We start from the raw sequence: 27,500 nt of genomic DNA, 5'->3' as shown, positions 1-27,500 counted from the left end.
GTTTTCATCTTTGGCAGGGGTCGCTTTGGAAGCCAATCCTGGTGAAATGGAGATGGAACACCTTGACACAACGTTTTCTCCAAGTAGTCAGGAACACCAAAAGCCCTGTATCTGGGGGTGAAACTCCAAGTCCGCCAGCAGAAGAAAAGGAAACTGCGCAGAAGGACCCGCAGAACGATGGAAAAATGGCCTTGTGCTCCCTTTACATTACGTTCCGGGCGTAGAAGAAGCCGAGGTTTGGTTGCGAATGGAATGCAGGCAGGGCGACTCGTCAGCAGTATGGGGTCAACTTCAAGGAGTTATGTGCCGGGGCCTTGGAGAGGATTATGGAAGGGGAGGAACATGGTAGGCGGAAGAAGGCTTTTCACTAGAGCGCCTGGCGGTGAAAGGAGCAGAACGAAGACGCCAAAAGGTAGAATGTTCAAAGTTTATTAATGTTGCTTGTTAAAGGGAAAATACACTGTCATTATCACTGACGTCACCGTCTTGTGGAGCGGGCGTGAAGCCATACGGATAGGAATGAAAGGTGCTGGGATCCACCACGCGTTTGCTCGCTACCAACTGATAGCGCTTAATTTCGGTCCTCGTTTGGAGTCGCTTGGTTGTGTCATCCCGCACGATCTTGTGGGGGTTGAAGATGGGAATGGATCTCGCCTGGGCTTGAGGATGCCGAAGTTCGTCGAGGACATTGCGTTTTAAAATGTCAAAGTTCAATTGTTCTTGACCGCGGGCATTGAGGGAAAAGCCTCGGACCTTGCATTCCACTTTGCCTCGACGAGTGACGTAGCCGTAATTTTTGGGACCAGCCGTGGCGAATTCCGTGATGGTATCTCCCTCGTCTAATTCATTTTTGAACTGGCCCAGGTACGCTCCTGTCTCGAGGGTGGGTTGCCCTGGAGCATGTTTGTAAATGATGGAATCGGTGTCCATGTACAAGACTTGCTGGGGCTGTAACAGGAACAGGGCTTCTCGGTACAAGTGGAGACGGGCGTGGGCGGTGGTGAAGGCGGCGATAAAAATGTTGATGTGAGGCTGGATGGGCGCGGCTTCCGTAATCTTATTATAGACGATTTCTAACATCTCTTCGTTGACCACACGGATGGCGTGGATGTGGACATCATCTTGGTTGAGCAGTTGATGGAACTTGGCAGGACTGGAGATGGCTTCCACTTGGCATTTGTTGCTGGCCTGGCCAAATTTGCCCCAAAAACTATTGAGCATCAATTTGGCTAACGCTCGTTTCGCGGGGTTCTTCTCGATCTGCGCGTAGTCCAGCTGGACTCCTTCGTGTTGCTGGTAAGCTGTTATGTACTCCTGTCGTTTTAATGCATCTGTACCTACGCTGGCTGGCCACCCATCGGCTTCCTGTTTGATCTTCAAGAAGGTGTTAATGTATTGGGTGAAGAGGGAAGAACTGGTATGCGGAAAATGCCATACTTCGTGCACTTTCACAATGTCGTAGCCTTGGGCAAGGGCTTCTTCCAATTCGATGGTGGTCCACGTACCCGTCAGAGCGCGATCTCTGTCTGCGTGAGGGCAGTCACGACTCCTTTCTAAGAGGGGTTTGGCCAATTCGGCTTCGACACAGGATCGGCACAATGGAAAGAGTAATTTGCCTTGGGCTCTGTAGGGCAGCACGGGTAAGTACAACCCATACGGCGGCAGCACGGTGACTTTGGCCAAACCAAAGTATGGCGTCAGGTCGGTGGACTCCAGTTCTGTCAGGATGACTGGATGGCCTACTGGGTAAACGCAGCTCTTGTTGACAAAGGGGTACAAGGAGGTAAAATCCAAGTACTGAATGGATTCCCCTTGGTCTGGATCAGCCACGGCATGCATGGTCACGGCTTCAGTACGACCCCCATAAAAGGCGTCTCGAGGTTCTAGGCGGTCTACGAGCTCCAACCCGTCCACGAACCCTTGGATATCTTCGCGGCTGGCCTTGAGACGTTTCCACTCGCACTCCCACATGGTTTGGAGAGCGTACCCAGACTGAACGATGGCTTGGTCTCTCGCCTGGGTGCGAAGGTACAGGTCATGCATGGTCTGGCGATCGTGCATCCGGATCTGGACATGGCGGTTCGGAAAGCAGGCAGGGCACCCGTGGAAAAAACAACCGTGGAATTCGTAGACGGTGCGTGTGGTGGGATTGTAACCGTCCACGCGCATGGGCTGGCAGGCGATCAGGAGCGTCATTTCACCTTTGTTTTTGGCATGCTGAATGTAATCTTCTTCCAAAAACGGATGAGGGTAGTCAGGATAGGCTTGGGCCATCAGGTCATGGTGGTCCCACTCGTCGGGAGTGATGGCGGCATGGCGGGCCTCTCGTTCCACGTGCTCTTGCCAATAGAGCCATTCCAGGGCGGCCCGGGAATAAGGTTTCCCTTTGTGATGCCAGCCTCGAATGGGTTCCGAGGCAATGGTCTGAGGGGTCAAACAATGTTTTCTAAAAAATCGGTTGCAGGCGGACGCAATGGTGATACAGTGTTCGAAGGGGTTGAACCCTGCTATCTGCTGAAATTCGGTCGCGAATGTCTGGCAACCTTCTTTGAGGAGGCGAACATCACTTTGGCAGTAACTAAGTAGTTCTTGGGCAAAATGAAATTCATAGTTTTCGGCCACGCGGGCGGCATGCCACTCTTCAAACTCTGCTTTACGAGCGGGACTCATGCCTTGAGGGTCGTAGTAATCGTGGGCTGGGATGGGTCCTACATAGTCTTGGTTGTCTTGGGTATTAAAAAAATGGGGGAAAAACCCCTTTTTCAGTTCCGTCAATCCAAAGGCTTTGGGAAATGCTGCCAAGGGCATTGGCAAGAAGGACAAACTGTCGAGGAAGCGAAGGCCCGCAAACGATAGAGACAAAATTTTGGCGCCATTCACCAACTGCTGAGGTTTCAGGTACTGTTTGTAACATTGTTCTAACACGAAATAGGAATCATATCCCTTCAAGTTATGGGCGAGGCAAATGACGTTGCGTCGGACGTGCGGGTTAGGGGACCGCGTCAAGGTTTGGGCCCAGTCTAAGAAGGCCTCAATGCAGGAGTCTCCCGCAAAGGTAAACTGTTCGTCACTTTCACTGGTTTCTGCACACAGTAAATTGGCCACGTGCTCACCGGTATCTTGGCGGGCTTCAATGTCAAAGTAGAGGAATAATGGATGGGGCAAGACGTTTGTAGTCTCATCAGGCTCGGCTGGATCAGGCTCATTTTCCTCACTGAGATTGGCTTGGAGGGTGGCCAACCCGGCGGCGGCTCCACGATGGCTGCGTGGACCCATGGGGCGTGCCTGCTCTACGATCGGCTGTATGTAACATCGATGGGTGTCTGTAGGCACCTGTTCTTTACAGGATGGGTATTTGCCGTACCCGCATTTGTGTCGTTGGACGGCTGATCCTTGGCACAATGTCTGGCAGTTGGGGCAACGCTTTTGGGTGCTGCACACAGATGCTTGGGGAACGGGCGCTACACGCCCCGCACTGGTATGCGTCTGATGGTTCAGGAGGCAGTCGGCGCCAAAAAAGAAGCGCTTGCAGTCTCGGCATAGGACGGTGGCCGGGCCAGCTGCTGTGGAAAAGTCGCGGCATTGGGCTTGGTGGCAACTGGCACATTTCCGGCCTGGGCAACGGTGATGTTGCAAATCGTTGCTGTTAAAGGATTTTTCACAGTCAAGGCAAAAGTAAACTTTGCCAAAGAAGCCACTCAACGAATGACATACATGGTAATGGTCCTGGACTTTGATCAGGCAGAGGAGTTTGTCCTCGGGTTGGCGAGGGCCTTTAAAAATAATTTGATACCCATGGTCGGCGGACACCACCACAATTTGGTAGTTGGCCAATACAATTTGAAATAAGTTCAGTTCCCCGAGGCCACACGGGCCTTCGGGCACACGGGCCCGTCTGTGTAGTTGGCGAGCTAACTGTTCTTGAAGGGGTCGTCCCATTCTAATGTGTCGGTACTGGCTGTCACGATACCCCCAATCTCGGTACGCTTTGGCGGTGACCAACGCTCGGGCACAGCACAAGTCATCGTTGTTTTCAATACGTACGACACTTGATTTGTTTTTTAACAACTGTTCAATGGGTTGGGTGCCGGGCCGTTGACCGCGACTGCCTGACCCGACTCCACTGTCTCGGATATGACTGACTTCTATATGGAAGCTATCATCGATGGCAAAGTTCTCGTTGGAGTTGAGAATTTTACTTAGTTGTTGCATCATCATTTGGGCGGGCTCGGTGTCTTGGAGCCAATCACGGACTCTGACGCGGGAAGACTGGTAGGCGTGTTGTAGTCTGTTGCTGGACATATTGATCATTAAGTGATCATTCTCGTGCACCCCCGGTTGGTCCAACACTTGGCGCTGGATGGCGATCTGGAGGGCTTGATCCAACAAAGATGGAAGCTGGTCTCGCGGAATCAGTTCGGGACGAAGGGCACCTCCCCGTTGGACGAGGCGCGTGGTAAACACACGGCGATGCAGTCCGAATTTACGGACTCGACGATCCACGTGCGGTATGAGTTCGAATTCGAGAGGCACTTGGTCGGCTTCGGCGGCTTGGAGAGCCTCTAGGCAAGCCGCCTCTTCAGCGCTATCATTCAGGGCCGCTTGGACAGGATCTTCCAAGGCTTCCAGAACCTCCAAACAAGCGGCATCTTCATCCGAATCATTCAAGGCGGCGGTAATCGTAGGATCAGACGGGATCACGTCAACAGCAGTTAAACAGTCTTCCACGGGATTGTTCAAGACGGTAGCAGTACAGGACAAGCTTGGACGTCTGCCATCGGCCATCGTTGGAGGAACAAAGTACAGAGAACACAAAGGAATAACGAAAGCAGTGACGAAGAAAATAGAGACAGGAATCCAGGTACCAACTCCCAAAGGCGTCTGTTGCCACGACAGAATTATGGCTTGGCTATTTGTCTCTGTTCCAAAGGCATGGAGGGAACTAAATGAGGGAGATGTACAAGACAAAGGCAACTAAGGCGTGGCAAGCCTTGGAGAGGATCATTCACTTTTCGAGGTCTGCAACTTCTCCTGAAGAGACAGCTTCTTCTTTCAAAGAGAATGAAAACGGCTTAGCAGGATGTGACGACGGCTCCACAGGAGGCTCCCGGTTTTGTCTTGGCCAATTCGAGCGCATCGAACTCGAGCGAAGCCCGGAATACGATGAAGTGCTGAAGGGCAGAGGGCTCTTTTTATAAGGAGAAGGTCGTTTTCCCAAGAGGGCGTCCCAGAGGCCCTCTTGGGAAGGGGGAACCCAGGGGGGATGGGGGGGTATCCCCCCGGGTTTTGGGGGCCTACGGGAGGGGGTCTGGAACTAGGTAGGGAAGGTATAAAGAGTCGAGGTAGTCCGGCAGGCCTCGTTCATCGAATGGGGTCACGGGATGGCTGCTGCGTAGTTTGCGTGGGAAGTATCTTTGACGGTACTTGGTGGACCAGACGCTCGTTTCCTTGGGAGTCAGTCGAAAGGAGCTCGAACCCTCCGATGTTCAGTACATGCCCTGCTGTGGCCGGTCCATACATCACAGCTGTGTGCGTGCTTGGTTTGGCTTTTTGCTGTCCAAGAATTGTTTGGTCCTTTGTCCCTATTGCCATGACAGAATTACCGGGCCCGTCTTCAGGCACGGACAACACTGTTTACCCAACCCCTCGTGGCACTTTACCCTGATGAAGAAGGAACTGCCGGCGCTCCTCCGATGTTTGACGACGGGCAATTCCGACAAGATCAGCAAGCGGTTGTTGGGCATTTTTTCTTACCTTACCAAGTACAACATGGAAACCAAGACCCTCCCGCCCCCGGAACCCATCGAATTACGGGCGATGATTTGTTGCGGGTTGACGAAGGAGATGCTGCCTCTACCAACAGCAATCAAGATTCATCCATCATTCGATTTCTTGAAAATCTTGTTAACTGAGGCGGACATTGTCCCCGATGACGACATACATGTACGTCCTGTCTTTAAAGTGTACGGTCGTTGTGAACAGTGCCAGAAAATGTTACGTGAATGCCCCACCGATAAAGATGTGGGTTTGAGTGCCACGGAAGTCATGTACGTGATGATGCCGCCCGAATGGTCAGACCCCATCGATTGGCAAGCTGAGGGATGCTCTTAAGGAGCCCAGGACGGGAATCAGGGACTATCTTTAAGTGTGACAATCTTCAAGTGTGAGGCGATGAAAAAAACTGAGATGTAAACTGTATAGTGTGAAATGTAATATTTAATAGGTCACTAGAACTCTACTTTAGTTACACAACCTCGAGACAATAAACATGTTTGGTTACAGTTTAAATTTACGTTTAGCTTGCATTATTTTTTTGACGACGCGTTCGGTCATGGTCTTTTTTCCCGGGAGGGTTTGAATGGCGCGAATCATCTTGTCGTCGGCTTTCCACTTGTCCTGGAGATTGCGCGCCCGAGAATAATCAATATCGTGCTGTTTGGCAATGCGGTCCAGCCGGTTGATGCCGGGATCCCCGCGCTTCAGACGTTTCTCCAAATGGGTGCCTGGGCCCATGTATTGATACCCCGGCCAATGAAATTCGATGCCTGTCTTGCCCAACCATTTTTGGACGTCCAAACCCCGACCGATCATGCGACGGCGGCGCCGTCCACGGCGCGACGCGCGGCGGCGGCGTCTAGTAGTCCTTGCCATCGAGTTTCCGCTGCACCTTTTCACCCCACTCGCTCCAGCCGGGTTGACGTTTCAACTTCTGCGTTTCTTTGGGCACCTTGGGGAGATGATAACTGAAGCGGATTTTTTTCTTCTTCTGGGTGGACTTGGACGTACTGGGAATGGGCGCGGCCAATTCCTCTTCCCAATCGTCGGCCGGTAACGAGATGGGTGTCTTGGACAGAAATTTCGGCTTGGGTGGAACTTTCGGCTTCCCTTTGGGTGTGGTCTTGGGTTGGGGCGTGCTGCTTTTTATAAGCGTTTTCAAGAAGGTCTCCATGGGTCCTTGGGCAAACTGGTCGTCGTCGTCGTCGTCGGCCCCCGCCGCCACTCCGGCCGCCGGCAAATTCATGGTCCGCACGCGTCTGGTGGCTCGACGCACCTGGGGTCCCAGGGCTTTGAGGCGGATCTTTTTGGTGGCCGGCGGGATCTCGGGGGAAGCCAACAAGACGTGTTGTTTGGCCGCCAACCGCGCGGCATGCGTCAACCGCGAATTCTCCATCAACGTGCCTTTGTAATGGTCCACCAGTCGCTCCATGTCCGCCGGGGACACCAGGTACTTTTTCTGGTACGGTCCGTGACTCATCTTGACAGGCAATGACGACACACGCGATCCAAGGCGTGCCACACACCCGCCCCAGTTTGAGCCATCATGACGTGCCGTCGCCGTTTTATGGAATGCTTGCGACGCGCCATCTCGCGCAAGGCCTGCTTGTGCGGACGCAACTGATCCAAGAGTCGAGGCGGGACGGTCACATTCCCTTTCAAGGTGTTCATCACCAACTCACTGATGGCATTGACTTGATCGGCATTGGCATGCTGCAATCGTTCCCGTCGCACGTGCTGGTCGGCTTCTCGCAACACGCTCCGCAAAAAGGGCAGTTGTCGTTGTAGGCGTCGCACCATGGTGTCCTCCTACCTTTTCCCAACGTACCAGGGGGTCTTTATAGGATTACTTGGCCCCGGTCATCTTGAACATTCGGTGGCGCTGGTTCGCTTGCACCTACTACCAAGAGATTTTCCCCAGGCGTTTCTTGCGCGCGGCCTTCTCGGCGGCCATGGCGAGAGGGATGAGAAAGGGTAAAATTCCCCCTCGTTGGTAGTAGCGTCGTCGTCGTCGTCTCCGTCCGCGTCGTACCATGATGCGAAGTGATGGGGTAAGGAACTGAGGCTGTTTTTTATACCGTGTTGGGGGTGGACAAACGCGACGAGGTGCGATAGACTTCGGGTTCGCCTCCATCCTTGTAGACCGTGGTGACGGTATTGGTATGCGTGATGCCGGCAATACGGCGCCCCACTGACCGTTGACGAGCATCTTCGGCCAACAGATCCATCTGACGTCGTAATTCGTCTTGATTCATCCGTGCTCGTCGAGGGGGTGTGCCACGCCCACGCCCACGGCCACGACGGCCCCCTCCGCCGCCGCCACCGCCACCGCCACCCCCGCCGCCGGGCGGGCCTCCATCGTCGTCCCCGCCACCCCCTCCGGGTGGCACCCCGCCACGTCCCCGACCTCGACCTCGACCTCGGCCTCGCGGTGCCGGGGCTGATGAAGGGGTCCGGGGTGTCGGGGGACGGTTGGTGATATATTGGTTCAATTGATCCTTGGTGAGACCCACGGACGTCAACAGGTTCTCCATCTGCCCGGGCGGAAAATTCCCTCGGGCAATCTGTTCCATGACGTCGATTTGACGGGCAGTGAGCGTGGGCGACGGGGGGCGTCGGCCGATGTAATCGGTCAATTGGTTAAAGTCGAGCCCCACCGAGTCCAACAGGGCATCGATTTGATCTTCGGACACCTCATTTCGAAGAATCTGTTCCATGACACCGATTTGTCGGGGACTAAACGTGGGCGACGGCAAGTCCTGGGTCGCGGCCCGGATGGCCGTCACGCTGGGCACGCCCGAACTCGGCGAAGACACATTGGGCGCCACCCCTACCCCGGCCGGCGGGGCCGTGGGGATGCCCGAGAGGTCCATGGCTTGTTGCAAGGCATCTCGCACCGCACGGGGCGTGACGAGGGGGGACCGTCCGACACCCACCGACAAGGGCGTGGTGTGCCCTTCCAGGCGTTCCGATAAGTCCCGTTGCCGACCTCCCTGGCGTCTCCGCTGTTGTCGCGCCCGTTCTCGAGCCAGTTCATTCTCCCAGGTCAATTGGTTGAAATCCAAATCGTCCCGAAACTCGTCGGACGAGGGGGTGGTCCGTCGACTCATGCTTGACGTTCATAGGTTTCCGTCGGTCCTTCCTCCGGTAACACGTTGGTGAAGAGACGGTACCGATCGTCTGACGCGGGATGCAAGTCCAGCATTAAATAGCCAAAAGGGCGCTGGGTGCATTCGCGAAAGATGTTCATCACGTGCGACCAGTCGTTGGGAAAGGCTTGCAGCGTCAAGGTGCGCATGCCCACTTGATCCCGCGGGCTCTTGAACGCCACGATGTAATGGGCGTTGCGCGAAATGGTTTTGGCGAATTTGCCGGGCGGGAATAGATCCTGGCACAGGAAGAGGACGCTGATGTTCCGATGATGCGAGTGCTTGGAAAAGAGATCCAACACGCGTTTGTCGTTGGCGCCTTCGTCCATGAGATCGTCCAACACCAAGAGTCCCCCTTGCGTGGGACTGAACCATTGGTCCAACTCCTCCGACGTGGGCAGTCCTTCGTGAAACTGCACCTTCTCTTGCTTCATCTCGTCAAAGGCCGGTTGCCAGGCCCCGTAACAATAATGTTTCACCCGAGGAGGGGGGTGCATCAATTGATCGGCGTGCCGTAAAAAAGCGCGCGTCCACGTCGATTTGCCGCACCTCGACGGGCCGCCCACCAGCGTGTTGCAGGGATGTCGAATCATGTCGACACCATGGCGTACAATCGCGGCGAGGCGTCTTTTATCAGGGTCAGCGTGGTCTCCACCACGGCGGTTTCCGGGCAGGCGTTCAACGCCAGGGCCAACCCCAGCCAATCGCCGGCCCACGCCAATCGACGGAAGAGTCGATAGTGTCCATAATCCCAGGTGTCGCACAACGCGTCCACGGGATGGATCACGAGTTCCATCAACAGACGTTCGTCCAAGGCTTCCAGAACACGTCGCTTATCTTGTCGCGTAATCATTTTCTCACCAAAAAAAAATCACGTCGCCGCGAGCGCACCGGTTTTATGGAGCGCCCGCGATGACGTGGCGTGGAACCTATCGGACTCGAACCGATGACCCACGGCTGGCAAAGCCGCTGCTCTACCCACTGAGCTAAGGTCCCCTGGGGAATGAGTACGGAGAACCCCCGCGGCCAGACTCGGTCATGCAGGGGTCAAGGGTGGTACTATTTTTATGGAAATACCGGACGTACCCACCACCGGCCGGGAGAGAACCCTTGAGGGCGGACCGACCGCTTGCGCGGAGGTCCCCCGCACCCACGTTGGATCTGGGTCCCGTCCCCTTTATAGAGGCGTCCTTTCCCGCCGTCTCCCCCTTGTGGGACACCCATAAAAAACACACCTTGGTCAAGCGTCAAGAGTCGTTTAATGAAGGAAATAAACAACGTCGAGAGACACAGCGTTGCGTATCCGGTCCATCGGGTTCGTCCATGCCCTCCTCGCGCAGTGTACTCTGGATCCAGTCACGGACGCGTTCCCCCACGCGATGATCGTTCCACACGTAATCGCCGTCTCGAAAACTTTCCACAAACTCCAACAGGCTCCGTTGTCGCACGCGGTCTTGCAGGTACGCAAAAACATAATGGCCACATGCCAGACTGTCGTAGGCTTGCAACGTCTTGTCGCTACGCACCACGTACTTCCAATGCCGTGCGATCCATTCGTGAAATCCCGGCGCCTCATAGACGGTCAACGGCAACCCGTAACTGTCCATCACTTCGCACACCCCCTCTTCCGTCCAGAGGGCCAACCAATGCTGACCCGGTTCGCTAGCCGGGTCCGTGTTGACGATGTAGGCCCCTCGGGTGGTCTTGGGAGGATGCTCGGGCAATCGATCGGAGGGATAGACGCCTTGGAACACGCGCTTCAACTCGGGGTCCGAGAGCGCCAAGGCTCTCAATTGACGATCACTCAACGCCACCAGTTCCATCGTTCAACTAAACCCAGGAGGTCCTTTACACTTTGTTACCATACGTCACGGCACCCAAGTGATCGATGTAGATGACGCCTTCAAATTCGCCCCACACCAAGATGGTGATGTTGGCATTCAGGGCCGCTCTGAACTTGATCTCCAGACGCACGTTGCCGGTCTGCTTGGGATTGAGTTTGCGCCCATCCGCATCCCCGCTGGGCACGTTGTTCCACATGAACAAGGTACAATTCTTGTCTTGTCCCCACTCGTCCGGTTTGACCATGAACTCGCGATGTTTGGGCACGGCCCCGGCGGCTTCCAAGAACCGATAATACCCCAGTCGATCTTTGCGGTTATTGGCCCCGTTCAGTTCCAGGGTGACGTACGGGTACTCTTCCCCCTCGATAAACTGACGCACGGACGTCACCCCTTTCTTCTGGAAGGCAAACGGATACTTTTCTTTGTCCCCATTGAAGGCCGTGCTGTCCAAGATCCCCACGATCATGCGCTGGGGGACTCTGCCCAAGAACAAATTATCTTGCTGCCACACGGTGGTGGTCCCGTTGAACGTGAACGAGCGAATCTGATCACACACCACCGGGTACTTGACCACCTGCTTGCGGATCTTGCGCTGAGTTTCCAGGGACCCGTAGACATCCGGGTTAAGGTTCAGTCGGCACAAGTGCAAGGTGATGTCCACATCTTGCTCTCGCAACGTTACGTACCGCTTGGCGCCGGTACCACTGGTCAGCGTGCTAAAGGTATAGAAATCGGGACTGTTGAAGTGCAACTCAAAATTCATTTCCACCCCGGGCACCATGATCTTGCCCGTGTGGAAGGCAGGCAGGTACGGTCGCATGACCAAACGGACCACGTTGTTGTTTCGGAACGGCGTTGTCAGGGTCTTGAGCAGGTTGGTGTCCCCATGGGCCCAGTTCGCCGTGGTACTGATGTCGTCGTTGACGCCCGCGGCGGCCAGCGAAGCCGTGAAGTTCAAGAAATTGACCCAACCTTGAGGCTGCAACAACGTTTCTCCATCGTCGCGGTGGTAGTTGAGCAGCGTCTGGAAATAGGCCGAGTAGGCGTACGTGTCGGTCTGTTCGGTCATCAGGGTGCCATTGAACCGCAAGTTGATCTGCTTGAAGATGGTGTGGGCCAAGTTGTTGACGGCGTACACGAACCGGGTGTTGTTGGCATCCGACGCCGCATTGGCATCGGCCACGATGCCGTTCTGGGACGACGAATACAACCGCAGGTCGATGACGAAATAACTGCGATTCAAATCCACGTAATCTTCCAAGGCCTGCACCGAGAACTTCATGGGCGTGATGCTGGTACTCAATTTGTGGTAGGGTACCATCTTATACCCCTGCAGATCGTAGTCGGTCGGAGGGACCGAGAAAATGTCCAAACTACTCATGATGCCAAAGGAGGAGGAGTGCGTCTCCTCAGCGGCGGCGTGGTCGTTTTATACGCATCCTGGCCGCCACCCATTTGGGCAGGCCGAAGCCTGGCGGTTTGGGGATGTGAGGATTGAACCATCCACCGCGCTGGGCGCGACCTCGACGTTGTTGGGCCAACAACCATTTCGTCAAGTCGTACCCCGGGGGTTTGGGGACGCTGGCACTAATCCATCCCCCTCGTTGTCGTGCAAACGGCGAGGGCACGCTCCGTTGATAACGAGGCCTGGATTGCACCACCAACCTTCGTGGACGCATCCTCTCACACACCCAGCACGTCGCGTAAGCGTTTCGCCCCTTTCTTGGTCAACGACGTCCCTACTCTCTTACCCACCGAGGTCGCCTTCCTCTTGGCCACCGTCGCGAGAAATGGAAGGGCCTTGCGTTTCAAGTTTTCTTTTATCCCTTGTCCCATGGCTTTCGCGCCGGCTTTCGCGAAATTGGACAGAATGGGTCCGCCCACATCAAACAGTAGATCCGTCTTCAGTCCTCGACCATCCTGCGGTGGCAGGGGTGGTGGACGGTATCGCGTCAGACTGCCTCCCCACATGATGTGATACATTGCCCGAGGCACGCGCCTTTTTTATACGTCTCGTTCGAACAGGAAGGTGATCAGGGTGCGTCCCGCGCCGAACTGGACCAACTCTCCTTGACTCTTGGCAAGTATCACCTCCACCACCTCCATGTACTCGCGCCGACACGGTAACCATTGGATGTGCAAGGGTTCAAAGTAGGCCACGCCCTTGCCTTGGTGTCGGTGCTCCACTTCGCGCACCATGGCATGCAGTTGACTGCCGACGATATTGCTGTCCACCAGGTCCGAGTAGACCAGAAAGGTGCGCAAGCGTTTCCCCATCACCTCTCGGAAGGCCACGTTCAAGTTGACGAAGCGCCAATTGATACACTGACTCAACTGCAAGTGCTCGCTTTCTATTTTCCAAAGGTCGTGGTTGTTCAGTTCCGTGTTCTTGACGTCTTGGTAATAATTCCCATTATCACTCGTCTTGTAAAGGAGCTCGTAACGGAGATTGGGGCCCAAGGCATAACTCTTATCTTTGTTTTGCACCAGCCACCCCATCAGCTTGGCCATGCTCACGTGCACATGCCATTGCACGAACGCCATGCCGGTCGTCAAGGCGATGTCGTCCAACTCCTTGGCCAAGATGCGCAGGTCCTCGCCGTCCCATTCGTACGTGACCCGAAACTTGTCGTAGAGCCGTTTACTCTTCGATTGGGCTTCTTTCACCTCGTTAAACTGCGCTTTGCCTATGAGGGCTTTCATCAGACTCACCCCATCCACCACGCTGGGATCGTCGGTCACCTCCTTGATTTGGACGACGGACTGATAGTGGACCGGGGTGTCGTTGGGCCCCAAATTCCTCACCAACTTGACTCCCACGACGAGCACGCGAGGGTTGACGGCCGTCGTGAGTCTCGTCAAATCCAAGGTGGCGTCGGGGGTGGAGATGGCCGCCAGCCCCACCTTCCATCCTTCCCCCTTCAATGTCAAAGGCACGGGCAGGCGCACTTTGAACGAACTGGCGGTATTGGTGGGAAACTCTTCCGTGGGATCGCTCACCAACACGATCCGATTCATGCCTGGAAATGCAACGTCACTTGCGTCTCTCCCGCTGGGTTCAAGGTCATCAACTCGCCGTTCGTCTCGGCCACTTCCACTTCGACAATCTCCACCGTGTCTCCGCGCACCCGGTGATACTGCACGTGTTCCGGTTCCCAGCGGATGGGCTCGTCTTTATAGGGCAGGTCTGGAAAGAAATTGGTGATCTGCGTCCCCACGATACTGCTCTCCACCGCATTGCAGTACAGATGCACCGAACGCGTGGGTAGGTCCCCGTGCATCGCGGGCGTCACCGTGGTCTTCTTCTGTTTCTCTTGACTCCCGGTATGCGTGGGCTTGGTGGTCGTTTCGGTGGTGCTGCTGGTGGAGGTGGTGGTGGTGCCTCGTCGAATGACCGGATGATCGTCGTACACGTCGGTGACTTGACTGATGGGTTGCCATGGCGCCGCGATGTTGTACCCGTAGACCACCACGTAACATTGATCCGTCAACGTGGCCGGGTACGTGCTGGGCACGCCGTCCATGGTCACCTTGAGGTACATCCGCGACGTATCGTCCGACTGCTGCGTCAGCCGGAAATCTTGCACGAGGCGATGGTAATACACCATGTGCGTGCCCAGGTATTCGTGCACGTGCGTCGTCACGGCCGAGTCGATGTTCTGCACGTAGAAACTAAACCAGGCAGTCACGCTCGTCTTGTCAAACAAGACCTTGTCGGTAGTGTAGATCTCGACGATGATTCTATACGTGCCGGTCTTGCTCAGCTTGGTGGTGCCGATGAGCCAACCAAACTTGGGTTCGTACTTGTTGCCGCTTTTCGTCAACGTCATGCCCACGGTCTTCTTCTTCCAATAATGCGGGGAGCCTTCCAGATTGACAAACCCCAAGGAACTAATCCCCCCATCCTTGATCCACACGCTCTCGTCGTCCATGATCCATCGAAAACGATTCCACAGGACTTTGGGAGGGACGTACACGTGCGTGGTGGCCTGGGCATAAGACTCGTCCAAATTCACAAACTGCCAATCCATCACCATGGACATATACGCCATGTTTCGGTTCACGTGCACGTAATCCGTAAACGTGAACAGTTGGTTCTTATCCCCGTCGGCCCCGATCTTGGCGGCCTTGGGTCGCTTCAGATGCGGGTACATCAACAAATTGGGACCCAGCTCGTACGATTGGTCTTCCTTTTTCTTAATCCATCCCATCGTTTCAGCCAACACCAGATTGAACCCCAAGTAAGGGCGCGGTTTGTTGAAGGCAATGTTGATTTTATCATTCAGGATCCACAACGTAGGCACCCCCGCCTCGTCCTTCCATTCGAACCGAGGCGTATAATCCACCTTGGTGGTACCAAAGATATACCCGGTAAAGAGTTTCTTCAACCTATCTTGTTCCAACCAACGGACCACTTTTTTCATAAACGTCACCCCCGTGGTGGCTTCGGGCATGTCGGCATCCTCCATGGTCGAGGTGATCTCTTGTACCCTGGTCACATCGTCACCCTTCATGGCTCGGGAATACATGCGCACCAATCGTTGGCTGGGCGATCCCTTGTACAAATTCGATTGTCGATGTTCCGTCAGAGGGGCGGTCGGATGCGACGTCACGGGATGCGACGTCACCGCATGCGAGACCACATTCGGTGGCCCGGGTAAGTAGACGCCGGCCACGCCCACTTGCCAATTCTTGACGCGCAACGGGTACGGCAGACGCACCTTGAACGAAGCCGGCGTATTGTGGGGAAATTCCGGTTTGCTGGTGTTACTCAGCAACGTGACGTACAACGAACGACTCGACGGTTCCATCGCTCTCTTTCCTCTCGGGTCGAGACTGACCCGTTTTTATAGGAACGTATTCAATTTACGCTTGGACCCTGGCACCCGACCCACGGTACTATGCAAACTGGACCGTTTGGGCCAGACCTTCAACGCGTGATCGGCCTGGGGGAACGCTTGCACCAACCGACGTAGCGTCGTGTCCAACGTGACGCTCTTGCCGCGCTTGACCATGCCTCGCAACTTGGCCCGGAACGCGCGCTGGGCCTTCTTGGAGGGACGCTTCTTCTTGGCAGGGCGCTTCTTCTTCTTCCGGACCTTCTTGACCTTCTTCCCCTTCTTGGGCCCGTACTTGGCCTCCAATCGTCCCATCATATCCATCCAGGTCTTTTGGCTGGGTAGCGGGGCACTCTGCATACGGCCCAACGGCGCCGCCAACGGCCCCGCCAACGGGGCGGGCATCAAGGCCAATCGACGACTCATAACGAGGCCAAACTACGCTTGGGAATCCAACTGTCGTACTTTTTGGGCCAGCCTTTCCAACGCACCTTGACCTCTTGGCGTCGACGCTGCAATACTTTCTCCACGCGAAACAGCGCGTCGTCCGGCACGTCGACTTTCTGCACGTCTTGTTCATAGAAGGTGCCTTCAATGGGCTCTCCGTCCCACTCCTTGATTTTATAGGTGGCCACGGGCCCCGGCACGGCTCGGTCGATGATGAACACCTCTTCGGTCCAGCCGGGCAGATACCCTTTCTCGAACGGCCGGTGCTGTTTCTGTAATCGGACGCGATCGCCCGGTTTCCATTGCGGACGCACGTGACGGGCCAAGCGTTTGCCGTACAGACGTTGCCACACCTGGCGCTCCTCGGCCCGCGTCACGTCGCGAGGGGCCATGCCAATGCTTCGATGTTTGGTGGCGTTGTACCCTTGCACCAAATAAGGTAAGGCATCCACGTACCGGTAGGTGTTGCGGGCGGTAAAGTAACGGTACATGCGTTCTTTCAAGGTACGATTGAATCGTTCCACCACCGACGCCTTGGTATCCCCGCGGGTCGAGAAATGATGAATGTTGTGTCGCGTCATCACACTCTGAAACACGCGGTTGTAGAACTCTTTCCCGGCGTCCGTCTGCAATCGCAGAGGCTGTCGTCCCTTAGCCCGCTTCAGGATGCGCTCGAACGCCGCCGCCACTGCTTTGCCGGTCTTGTCCTTCAGAGGTTCCACCCAAGCGTATTTCGACAACACGTCCACCACCGTCAACAGGTACCGCACCCCGCGATTCCACTTTTTCAGGGCTTGCATTTCCACCAGGTCGGCCACCCATTGTTCGTCCATGCCAAGCACCACCACGGGTAGGGTGGGGAATCGGCGACGTCGAGGTTTATGCAACGTGTAACTCAACAAAGGTTGCAACGCTTGCCGGGCACGGCCAATCGACACGCTCTGCGCTCGCGCAAAGCGCTCTACTCCTCCCAAACTCCCCTGGCGCGAGGGCGTTTCATAGGCCTCCGCCCAACTCACTCCGCGCTTCTTCTTGTTCTTACTCATGGCACCCGCGCTGCAAGAACAACAACACGACACCCGTGTAAGTGCGTTTTTCTTTTATTGCGTTAAAATACTCCCTGGCTGCTCCCTCAGGCGACTCGCCCCTGGTTTCTTTCTCTCTCCAGGCCTGATAAAATAGGGGGCTGCTTGCTCTCGCGTTTCTCGGTCCTCCTCCTATTTAACCACTTGCGTCCGTTTGGGATGCTCGGTCCATTGTTGCTTGTGCATGGCTTGCCGGGGAACCATCCATGGCTCCTTCAAGGTAGTTGGGGTCTTGCTTTTCGAACAGTTGGCGTTCTACGTGAAGCCGCTTCTGTCGCTCCTCTAGGAAGCGGTGCTGATAGTGATGACGTTCTCGCTGATACTGATTGCGTTCTTGCTCAAGAGTCTCTCTTTCAGCCGTCAAGTCCACTATTTTTCGAGTCAACTGCACAATCTCTTGCACCAGGCGCTTGATGGTTGTGGGATTCTCGGGGTCACTCATACCTTGCAGACCGAGGAAGCGCCCCCCTCTTGATAGAATTCTCGCCAAAAGCCCGCCCCCGTCTGATTCAGGCGCAAAGTGCGTCGCCGTTTTATTGATTTTTCTTCTAAAACAATCCCACTCCGGTTAAATGCTGGAAGGCGGGATCCATCCCCAGATGATCGGGCGTCAACGTCGTGGGCCAGGCAGCCAGGGTTTCTTCGTCGGGTTCTTGCTTCCCAGGCATAATTCCTAGTAAATGGCTCGTGATCTTTAGGGATAAGGGGACATTAATCCATTGGAAAAACTCACAGTCTTTCTTGCGGCAGCTTAAGAACAGGCGATGGGGATTCTTGGTGGTTTGACTCAATCGGAGTCGGACTCGTTTCTGGCAGAAACAGCGCATACTTTCCCAATAGGTTCGGACCTCACGGTGGACTTGTTCTAGAAACAACCGTTCGATGAGTTGAAACTTCTCGAGAGGACAGGAAAACGCACAACTTTCTTCGGGACAATACAGGTAAATCCACTCTCCGCTCGTTTGGCGCAACGTCAACAAAGGATGCACAGGACAACAAAAAGGCGGCACTTGTTCCACACACGAAGAGACCGTGGTTCCGTCGTCTTTGACTTTTTTGCTAGGAGGGTCTGGCTTTTTTTTCCCGCCTTTCTTGCGTTTGTATTCATAGGGGTACAGAGGCATGTGCCCCTCTTTCTTAGCGACCACCGGGCCGGCGCCGTCTTCTCCCATCATCGCCTAATGAGTCCCAGCGAAAAGCCTCTCTCTTCTTATAGAGCCCCCCCGAGTGACGACACAGGTCACCTGACTCCACCCTATTGGGACCTCTCACCTTCTGATTGGGTCTTTCTTTTTTCTACGTAAGACCTCTTTCTCTTGCAATCGGCCTCAGTCACCTCACGGAATGGATCCAGACGAAGCGATGATGGACATTCCCCGCCTCCACGATTATCGGATTGTGACAGGAGGCAGTCAAGGCGCCGAGCAAGCGGCCGAAACGCTAGCCTTAGACTATGGCATTCCTGTCACCATTAAGATTGGCCCGAATCACCCGAGAAGCACCCACATCACCCCCTTGCCCCGAGAAGACTTGGAAAACGCGTGCGAACCACTCGGCCACGCGGCTTATGCGTTAGGTCGCCCCGTGCCTAAAAGTCCTATCGCCTGCGAACTTTTACTGCGCTACTACTTTGTGGTGAACGAGGCGGACTCGATCTTTGCGTTTGGGTATTTGAGTGCCAGTCAAAAACAAGTGCAAGGCGGGACAGGCTGGGCCGTTCAAATAGCCGTGGATTTACAAAAACATGTTTTTGTCTACGATGTGAATTTTCATCACTGGTACGAATGGACCCCTTCTTCGACAAGATTGACGCGCATGACGTCTCGATTTCCCATTCTGGCCCCCAGAAGCGCTATCATAGGATCCAAAGCCTTCCCCAGCCAAGCTCAAGACGCCATGAAGAATCTATTCGAGCGGACAAGTCAAACCTAAACGTCACGTAGGCAATACGTATTTATTCTATTGCATAAAGACTCTTTTGTTTCTATACAACAATACTCTTGCATGCCACTACATTTTGGGAACAATACTCTTGCACAATACGTTATTAGAACACTCCTTTTTTTAGAAACCAATTAGAATATCTGTCTAGTCAAGTACTGTGAATAGCGTAACCATTCTTTGCTAGCCATTCCAGAATGTGCCCCACGGGACGAAGATGAAACCCGTCGATGAGCGCAACTCACGCTCCGTTTGGTCAAGAACCCCTTGATGTGTGACGTCACCCCTAGGCAACGGCTCTCACGGCAATCCCTGCGGCCCATTTTGAATCCTCCATGCAGGCCATTTTTTTCTGGCAATCCATTCTCTCCATCTCCTCCAACAACATTCAAGTGAACCCTTTCCATGTCAAACTCAGCACGTCAAACAGCAACAGAGTGCAACTCCTTTGCAATCCAGGCCTGTTTTTGGAGTCACTTTCGTAGTAATTTTCAGCCAACTTTCGTCCAACTCGGTTTCCTTGCGCTGCTCCTTTTTGTCGGATACATCCATCTTGGAACCCTGCTGTACCTCCATGCGTCGATGATTTCCTTTCTCAGCTACCAGCTTTAACCTCCTTGCAGGTGTAAAAGGCCCTCTTCAACGATGCATTGGTTGTCAGTCCTGTTGGCGATCCAAAGGAGTTCCAGGGCAAGAGATTGGTTTCCTTTCCAGGTGGAATGTCAAGCTCGACGTCATGTTGATCATCAAGTGATCATTGTCGTGAACGCCCGGTTTTCCCTTGTTTGGTGCCGGTACGTGATGAACTTCATCTTCGTTGCCTTTCCCGTTCTTCTCTCTCTTGGAATGCCTGAATTCCCCAGCACCTCACCGACACCAAGCAATCAACCAGGACTACATCTCCCACATCCTCATCGCTGGTCCTCCTTTCGTGCTCTCCGTTCTGCTCCTCCACCCATTGCTTCTTCCTTACATGCCAGACCTTTCCCGTCTTTGATCAACGCGTAGCTTTGGAATGTGTCTCTCGACATTTTGTCACCCCATGTGTTGATGTCAAATGACCAATACCGTTATGCCAGCAGCCTACCAAAGGATCACCTCTCAAGGACAACGGATATAAACTCTACTGCCACCAGCGTTTTCCTTCCTCCAAAACAGGTGCCAACCGACTAATTCCACGGCCACAAGCGTCTTCCCCGCTTCCCAACAAATAGCAGTAGCAGTATCAGTAGACGATGACGTCATGAACTCCACAGCAACAAGGGTTTTTCCAGTTCCACGCATACTGCATCCACTTGTGCTAATTAGGCCACAGGGCGGCTTCATACAAGGCAACGGACAAGGCAACTTCCTTCGGATTCTCTGCGCTGCTCCTACTACTTCTCAGGATCTTAGAGGCATCCTTTTCTCCACCGGACAAACGTTGAGGCAATGGCGTTCACACTCTCCTGGGTTCTCCACCTCCACCACTCAAACAAACTGTTTTCCCTAAGGCGATCCTTCGTCTACGTCCATGCCAAGCTCGTCCGCCACTCTTTCCTGCTTTTCTGCAGAGTCTCCATACAAGACTTTGACGCCTTTACTCCACGGCTTTGCCCCATCGACCAAGGGTGCCTGTCCTGTTATTGTCCGGCAAAACTGGATCATCCATGATTAAGGCATCCACATCTTCGGTGTTGTTCTTCAAAACCTTCCGCCAGCCCAGCGACAATGAGTGAAGGTGGTGGCTCCTTCATGATACCCCCGCCCTCGAGCGGATAATACGCAGCGGGCCCAATAACCCGTTGCGGGGGACTGGGAATCCACATGCGCATGCGCCCTCGATCCTAACCCTTCCCACAAGGCACAACCCGCATCCCCACAATAGATAACCCGAAACCCTAACTTTTCACCACGCGCATGCGCCCTCACGAATTTTTTTCCCGTACCACAAGGCCAAGACACAACCCTCCTCCACAAATATAAACCCCACCCTAACCCTAACCTACTCGGGTTACAAGAGGCTCTCTAGCCCTAACCCTAACCCTAACCCTAACCCTAACCTCTCCCTCTTCAGGTAAGTACAACCCACCCCTCCCCCACATTTTTTATCGAGGACATTTCGTGACGCTTACATGACGTAGTACCTGTGCTGGACCGCCCCCCTATACTACTAGCACAGAAACCACACTGACCTTGAAAGAGATTTTTTTCCTTTGAGAAATTTTAAAAGTTTACCAGAAACAATTTTCTCTAAAAACTTATTGAATGTATAAAAAATAATATTCATTGTCAAAGGAAAACGGATAAATGTGAACGGATCCTTATTTAACAATACATACCTTTTGCACAAGTTTTTTCTCTATAGAATATGCTTATTTCGCCAATTCGATCAAATAAATCTGTGTTCGAAACAATTGAAACATTAGAGACCTTTAATTTTCTTGTTTGTTTTGCAAAGAAAGTTCCGGCGCACAACCCTTTTTTAGGTCAAAGGCATATACAATCTGAGTGCAAAAATGTCACAATACCTAAACCCAAGCCGAAAGAAATTCGATTTTATGCCGACTGGAATTAATTTAGTGCGGGTGAATTGACTCAGACACCGTTTTTTTTTTTCCAGCCTCAAAAGGAAATTAACACGCATTTCTATCCTACATTGCAAAACTTATGCATTTGGTTCTGTTCATTAGGTGAAGTTCCGGGTCCAAATCAACACCTTTCTACTGCCGTCATTCCTAGGTAACAAGTAACCCATGACCAAGAGGCAAGCTGATCCAAATCTGTTAGCCGTTTCGAATTGATTCAGACGCCGTCCTTAACATGAATTTAACTCATTTGAATTCCATTCAATTCATGTGAAGTACGTCATCTGAACTGGGCCTAAGAAAGCAAGCCGACTATTATAACCCTTCACCTATTTTTTTGTGCTTAAGAGTTAAAGGGTTATGGAATTTACTTGGTTTTTAGCCTCAAGCTCAAGTTATATCGCTTTGAAACGATTATCTTTTAAGATCCCTACGTACTAGCACTGTATAATGATTGGAACGAGGGTTGGAATAATTTTACTCCCGTTTTGTCCAAATTCGTGTCCGTGCCTTTAGGCGAGGGAACTTATTAGAATTTGGGCAAAACGCAACTGAAATTATTCCCTAATTAACAATTATTCCACGAGTGCGCGTTGGATATCAGATGGTAGATTGCCAACGAGGAGCGTAGTGCCGAGTTAGCTATAATCATCTGGCTCGAAGTCGCTTCTATGTTTCTTTCCTTGGTCTTTGGAAAAACACTGCAAATGGCAAAGAAGCTCGTCAAGATGATCGGGTGCAGGCATGTTTGTTATCATATTTGTCGAAGGAATTACTCATTTTCTCTTAGGCAAAACATCGCGAATCTCTGCCATTCGATTTTCGTCTCCTTAACTGTGTACTACGATTAAACTTTCAAACACTGACTAGAATCCTCTTCGATAAGATTACGAGTTAGTTTCTTCATCGCCTTCGCCTTAAACGCAATTTAAAATGCTGAAGGACAAAGTCAAAATCTAAGTCCTCAAGGTTGATAGACGTCTTGTAGCTTTATTTCAACCTTTTTTCCGAGGTAAAGAGATTTAGAGCTCCGAAATGAGCATTTTCTTTGAAATTTTGGTCCGTATAGCAAGTTACGGACCGAAAATTGACCAATCGCATGGCGAAAACAGACTCAGCCAATAATAATGGCTCATATACCATGATGACTAAGCCAGCCAGAGCTCGAGAATTAATTGCATCATCCAATGATTCAGTCTTTAATAATAATATATATATTTAGCCACAGCTAAAAGCGAAGCTCCCATTGATATTTTATAACTTAAATCAAACAATAATTTTGTATTCAACAAATCAGTTATTATCGTAAGGGCACATTCGTGTGACTTTTGAGGGAAAAGCTAAGTGATTTTGGAGTGAAACAAATTTTGTATCGAGTTGATAGCCTTATATGTACACCCAAAAAATAGTCTTCGGTCGCATTTAAGAGCAATGATGGCTCTTGATCACAGTAGATAAGGCGTGCAAAACAAATTCTTGGAAAACAAATCAGACCGAATTTTTTGCGTTCGAAAAGTTTACAAATTCTTGCCAATAAATCTGGGTGCGTGCAAGCCAATCTTTTATTTTTTATACACCACATCTGAGGAGAAAGAGTACTATGAGGCGCTGTTTTTATCATACAGACCTCATACAATATTTAGTATTCCACAATTTTTCAAGACAAATCGCATTCATTCAATATTCAGGACGATCGAGGCACGCGTGGACTTTTAATTAGCGAAACCGTTCAAAAAATTTCCAAAATCACCTATACGGCCAGCCGGTTCTAACTTTTGACAAGCGCCAAATTTGCGAAGAAATTTCAAAAGAGTTACGCTTCAACGTGATAAAGAATTTATTGAGTCTATTTTTTATTAACGGTTTTATAACGATGTGTAATCTTAAAAAGCGTTTGATACGCTTGGCATTTTGAGTACTCCTGCGAGCGATGTTTATGAACGCCTGAAAACAAACGGCAAAGCGGTGAAAATTACACTTTTGAGACTACCAAAAATCAATAAAGAAAAATAATTCGATAGAACATTTACAGAGACAACAATTTTCATTCACGAAAACAAATGAGTATTTAAGTGTGTCTAAGAATCCTCAAGTCTTTACTAGTAAGCTTAAAGTTTATGTTTTAAGCCGCCGGTTTCCCGGTGTTGGCTGTTTTCAAAGATGAACTCACGACAAGAAAACCGTTCAAAGCTTTCTTTCTACCGCCAAAATTATAACTAAATATTCTTCGGAAAGTTTTTTCTTTCTATTTAAGGTGAATTAATATCGACTAAAGGCTTTTTAAAGTTCTGTAAGCTTAAGCTTATATCAAACCTCATACTAGGTCAGATCAGTGTCTCAGTCAAATCTTAATACAAACGTGCATAAACTAGCTTCATTAAACTGCGCAGCTGGACTTCATGAAATTAGATTTAAATACAATAATTACTCAGGCTTACCATATTTCGTGATGCAGCTCCTGAAAGCTATCAAGTAAGGCAAGAATCGCTTGAGCCTTTATAATTCTCGTACGCATCCAGCAAGGTGAAAAACAAAAACGATGCCATCCGAAATCGGATTATCGGCTTTGACAAGCGACGCATTTTTCAACCAAAAACCCAATAAACAAACCAGCCATGAATAAGAGAACACTCTTGATAGCAGCTGTATTTCATTTTGTTCATCCAGTGGAAAAAAACATCACAAGTTGACTCAAAACTCTGTCAGCTTCAGCTGTCAAAGTAAACAACTTTTAAGATGCTGCATAAATTTTACGCATGAACTCACCTGTCAAATTTTAACCAATCAGAACATAAAAATTGGACGTGGAGCGTGACCAACACGTGACTATGGTAAGAAAAGGTCTTCCCCGCCTGTATTTTAAAAAAAACTGGCTGAATTTTTGCGTCTGAGGTCAGTTTGAAATCAAAATCGTAATAGTGCGGGGCGATACTGACATAAACACAACATATTTGATATGAATTTAAACGTGAGCCTGCGATCATTTGAAAACGAGTAAATTGTCAGCGGATAACTTCAAAAAATACTCGACCTCGATGGGTCGACACCTGAGCCCGCCATTCGGTCAGGTGTTAGTGGTCAGCGGATACCCTGTTTTGACAGCTGTCAATTGATGACAACATTGATATGCAATCAGCTTTCTCCTGGGCTCCCAAAGTAGCTAGAAAGTGTGAGAGTAAACATTGGTATTCCTGTGGTGCGGACGGTCGGTCGGTCGGTCACGTGATTACCAAATTTTCTGGGATGGGTAGATTTCCTTAGCTATGGGGCTCCGCCCACGCGCGCGCTTCGCGCGCGCGTGGAGCTCTGCTATAAAACAATCCCCCGAAGGGAAGGTGAATAGTGGTGGATATATCTAGCGCTGTCCACCGACCCTGAGGGGGGGGGTAGTTGTTTTAGTATTTACCAAATCAGTTGGATAAAAATCACACAGAACTTTTGGTAATTAAAAGACGTCACTTAGTTATAGTTTGTTTATTTTGCAATTGACAGTGTTTCGGAGATCAATTATATGATTTTGTTGAAATTCAGTAAGAAAATTTTTTTTCCACCGACCAGTTTTTGTATTTTATTTTTACTCCATCCTATAGACAATACATTAGTTGTACAATACTTATTAGTACAAGGTTGTTTAAAACTACGTGCACATGAGAAAAACAAAGAATGGCGAAGGGCACATTATCGTAAAACTAATTATGACTCCACCGACCAGTAAACGCCGACAAGCCAGATTTTGTCTCTATCTTGGTATTTGTGGGTGCAGCTGTTTCATGTACCTCTAAAATTTCATCTTTCGACGAGAAGCCATTTTGAATCCCGCCCCAAAACAGTGAATATCCAAGGATAGTCCGAGTTACGGGAGCTAATCAGAACGCGCGAAAATCGCTATCCACTGATTTGGTGAATAGTAATAGGGATTATAACATAGAGGATGAAACTGCAATCGGCGACAAAATTGTTGACATTGTACTCAAATAGGGTAACTACAGAGAAGAAAAGAATCCACATACCCCCTCCCGCCCTCTATTCAAAGTTGGGGGGATGGGGGAGGAAAAGCTTTATTAACCCCTCTGGAAGTCAGTAAAGTATCAGAAAGCACCTCTAGGGCGAAGTGTCTCAACTAATTTTGCCGCCGATTGTGGTTGATGCTGATTGACCGACTAAAGAAGAGGATTTCTATAAATCACGAGAGTCCTTTTGACAATTAACAAGGTATGTTTATTTAGATGATATGTCGTACATCAGAATTTGAGACAAGTTGGTTTGCTGGATTTTGGACAAGATCCAAAATTACCAAGGAGGTGCTAGCGTGATCAATTATTGTAAGTTAAAAAATTCCTTCAAAATCTTTCCTAGTTCATTGCTGATGCATCTTTCTAATTCGAAGAAATCACGGATAAGTTAAGTACAGATGGCAATGGGCTTTTTCTTAGTACCGAAATAAATTAAGAGACACAAACACCACGCATGTCGTTAGCCAAGCAAAATATTTATTGCATTCCTTTTAGAGAAAACACGATGGCTGGCAATTTTCATAGCAGTTGGCTGTTTTAAGAATAGCCATTTATAATAGTCGAGTTTTATCTTCAGTTTTATTATTATTTTTTACTTTTACACATATCACTTAGCATGGTCGTTCAATGAAAGTGCCATTTAAGAATGAAAAACATTGAGAATCAACTCAAATTACTCGAATCAAGGATACTGTCATTTCTTTGCTAGTGTGGTTGACATTAAAGACTCCGCGTTGTACATCATCGTATGCCAAATTCAGTCATCAGGGTGATCGTTAACATCCTCAGGTAGTCTGTAAGAAACAAACCCAAGTGTTATTTGTCTGGAACGAAGGACACATGCTAATTTTTCAGATTTCAGTCAACTCTCTCTTACCGGACATCATACTTAGACGGATACTTGATGCCTGTCACAAAGATATCCGTCTTTTAATGAGATAGAGTTGACTGTACTGAGGATTTCTTCCAATGTTCATTATGCATTTTTTTTGCAAATTTTCAAAACAAGGTGTTGAGAATTTGTAATCAACTAGTATAGCACGCAAGTGAATAGTGCTTTTCGCACGCGCTGGTTGGCTAGTTACACTATTGACCTTTGAGCAGCCGAAACGGATTCAAACAAAATAGCTTTCCATTTCGCCTCGGATTCCGCAGAAAAAGATTTTTTTCTGTGAGAAAGCGTGGCGGATTTTCTACAACGGCCGCTTTTATACTACGGCAATGCGATAATGCGTCTATGGCCATTTTGAATTTTGCATAAGCATTGTTTTCAATTTCTCTTGGGACTTACAATCGCCTTAAGAGAACTTGAAAACAATGCTTATGACAAAGGCCGATTGGATACTGCCTTTTTCGGTACTTGTGATCGCCATCTTAACCGCAATCGTGAATTTTGCTGCAATTCAGAGTAACTAATTTTTCGCGCTCGGCTTTTAAGATATGTTGAAATAAAGGATTTTGCAGCATTCAAGGGCATTTTAAATGTTTCTTGAATTAACAAGTCAAGAAAAGTCGCATTTAAGCTTAAAAAAGACTTAAACTGATGTCAATCATGAAGTCATATGCTTAAAACCAGTAACCAGAGTCGGCCACAAAATTTGGGCAAAACTTGTTTAGGGAATAGACCATCAGCCTGTTTAAGGTGCAGGTTATTTGTGTAAACCAATCGCGTTCAAAATATCGAAGATCAGAAACCTTCACAGGGGTGGCAGGCATTTACCTGACTTCAAGAGAGGGTTACTAAAAAATACTAGCTTACTATGTTCGCTATATTCCTGTAGCCTTTTACTTCATAGGAAGCGGACCTTTTAAGAAGAACTATTTCCACGGGTAGACAGGGA

The 27,500-nt window shown here is 50.7% G+C and overlaps 4 protein-coding genes and 1 non-coding gene across 5 annotated transcripts in view; all 5 read right to left on the bottom strand.

The window, feature by feature from the left end:
- Positions 1-444: 444 nt before the first annotated feature.
- LOC140944573 (uncharacterized) lies at positions 445-4,785 on the bottom strand. The gene has a single exon (XM_073393697.1). It carries the CDS (start codon positions 4,783-4,785, stop codon positions 445-447), a length of 4,341 nt encoding a protein of 1,446 aa, XP_073249798.1.
- A 4,096-nt stretch (positions 4,786-8,881) lies between these two features.
- Positions 8,882-9,517, bottom strand: LOC140944572 (uncharacterized). The gene has a single exon (XM_073393696.1). The coding sequence runs from the start codon at positions 9,515-9,517 to the stop codon at positions 8,882-8,884; it is 636 nt and encodes a 211-aa protein (XP_073249797.1).
- A 330-nt stretch (positions 9,518-9,847) lies between these two features.
- On the bottom strand, positions 9,848-9,920 carry Trnaa-ugc (transfer RNA alanine (anticodon UGC)). The gene has a single exon. It is a non-coding gene; the product is annotated as a tRNA-Ala (tRNA).
- An 852-nt stretch (positions 9,921-10,772) lies between these two features.
- On the bottom strand, positions 10,773-12,089 carry LOC140944571 (uncharacterized protein F54H12.2-like). Its single transcript, XM_073393694.1, has one exon. It carries the CDS (start codon positions 12,087-12,089, stop codon positions 10,773-10,775), a length of 1,317 nt encoding a protein of 438 aa, XP_073249795.1.
- Positions 12,090-26,326: 14,237 nt separating this feature from the next.
- LOC140944570 (salivary peroxidase/catechol oxidase-like) overlaps positions 26,327-27,500 on the bottom strand; it is a 16,593-nt gene continuing 15,419 nt past the window's right edge. Inside the window, exon 7 of the mRNA XM_073393693.1 lies at positions 26,327-26,453. Within this exon, the coding sequence (XP_073249794.1) occupies positions 26,417-26,453 (37 nt within the window). The 3' untranslated portion in view covers positions 26,327-26,416. The remainder of the gene's footprint in view (positions 26,454-27,500) is intronic.

This window comes from Porites lutea, chromosome 7 (assembly GCF_958299795.1).
Source record: "Porites lutea chromosome 7, jaPorLute2.1, whole genome shotgun sequence".
In the NCBI taxonomy this organism is placed as follows: domain Eukaryota; kingdom Metazoa; phylum Cnidaria; class Anthozoa; order Scleractinia; family Poritidae; genus Porites; species Porites lutea.
Note: the sequence above shows the minus strand (reverse complement) of the source record. Positions and strands in the feature narration are given on the sequence as shown.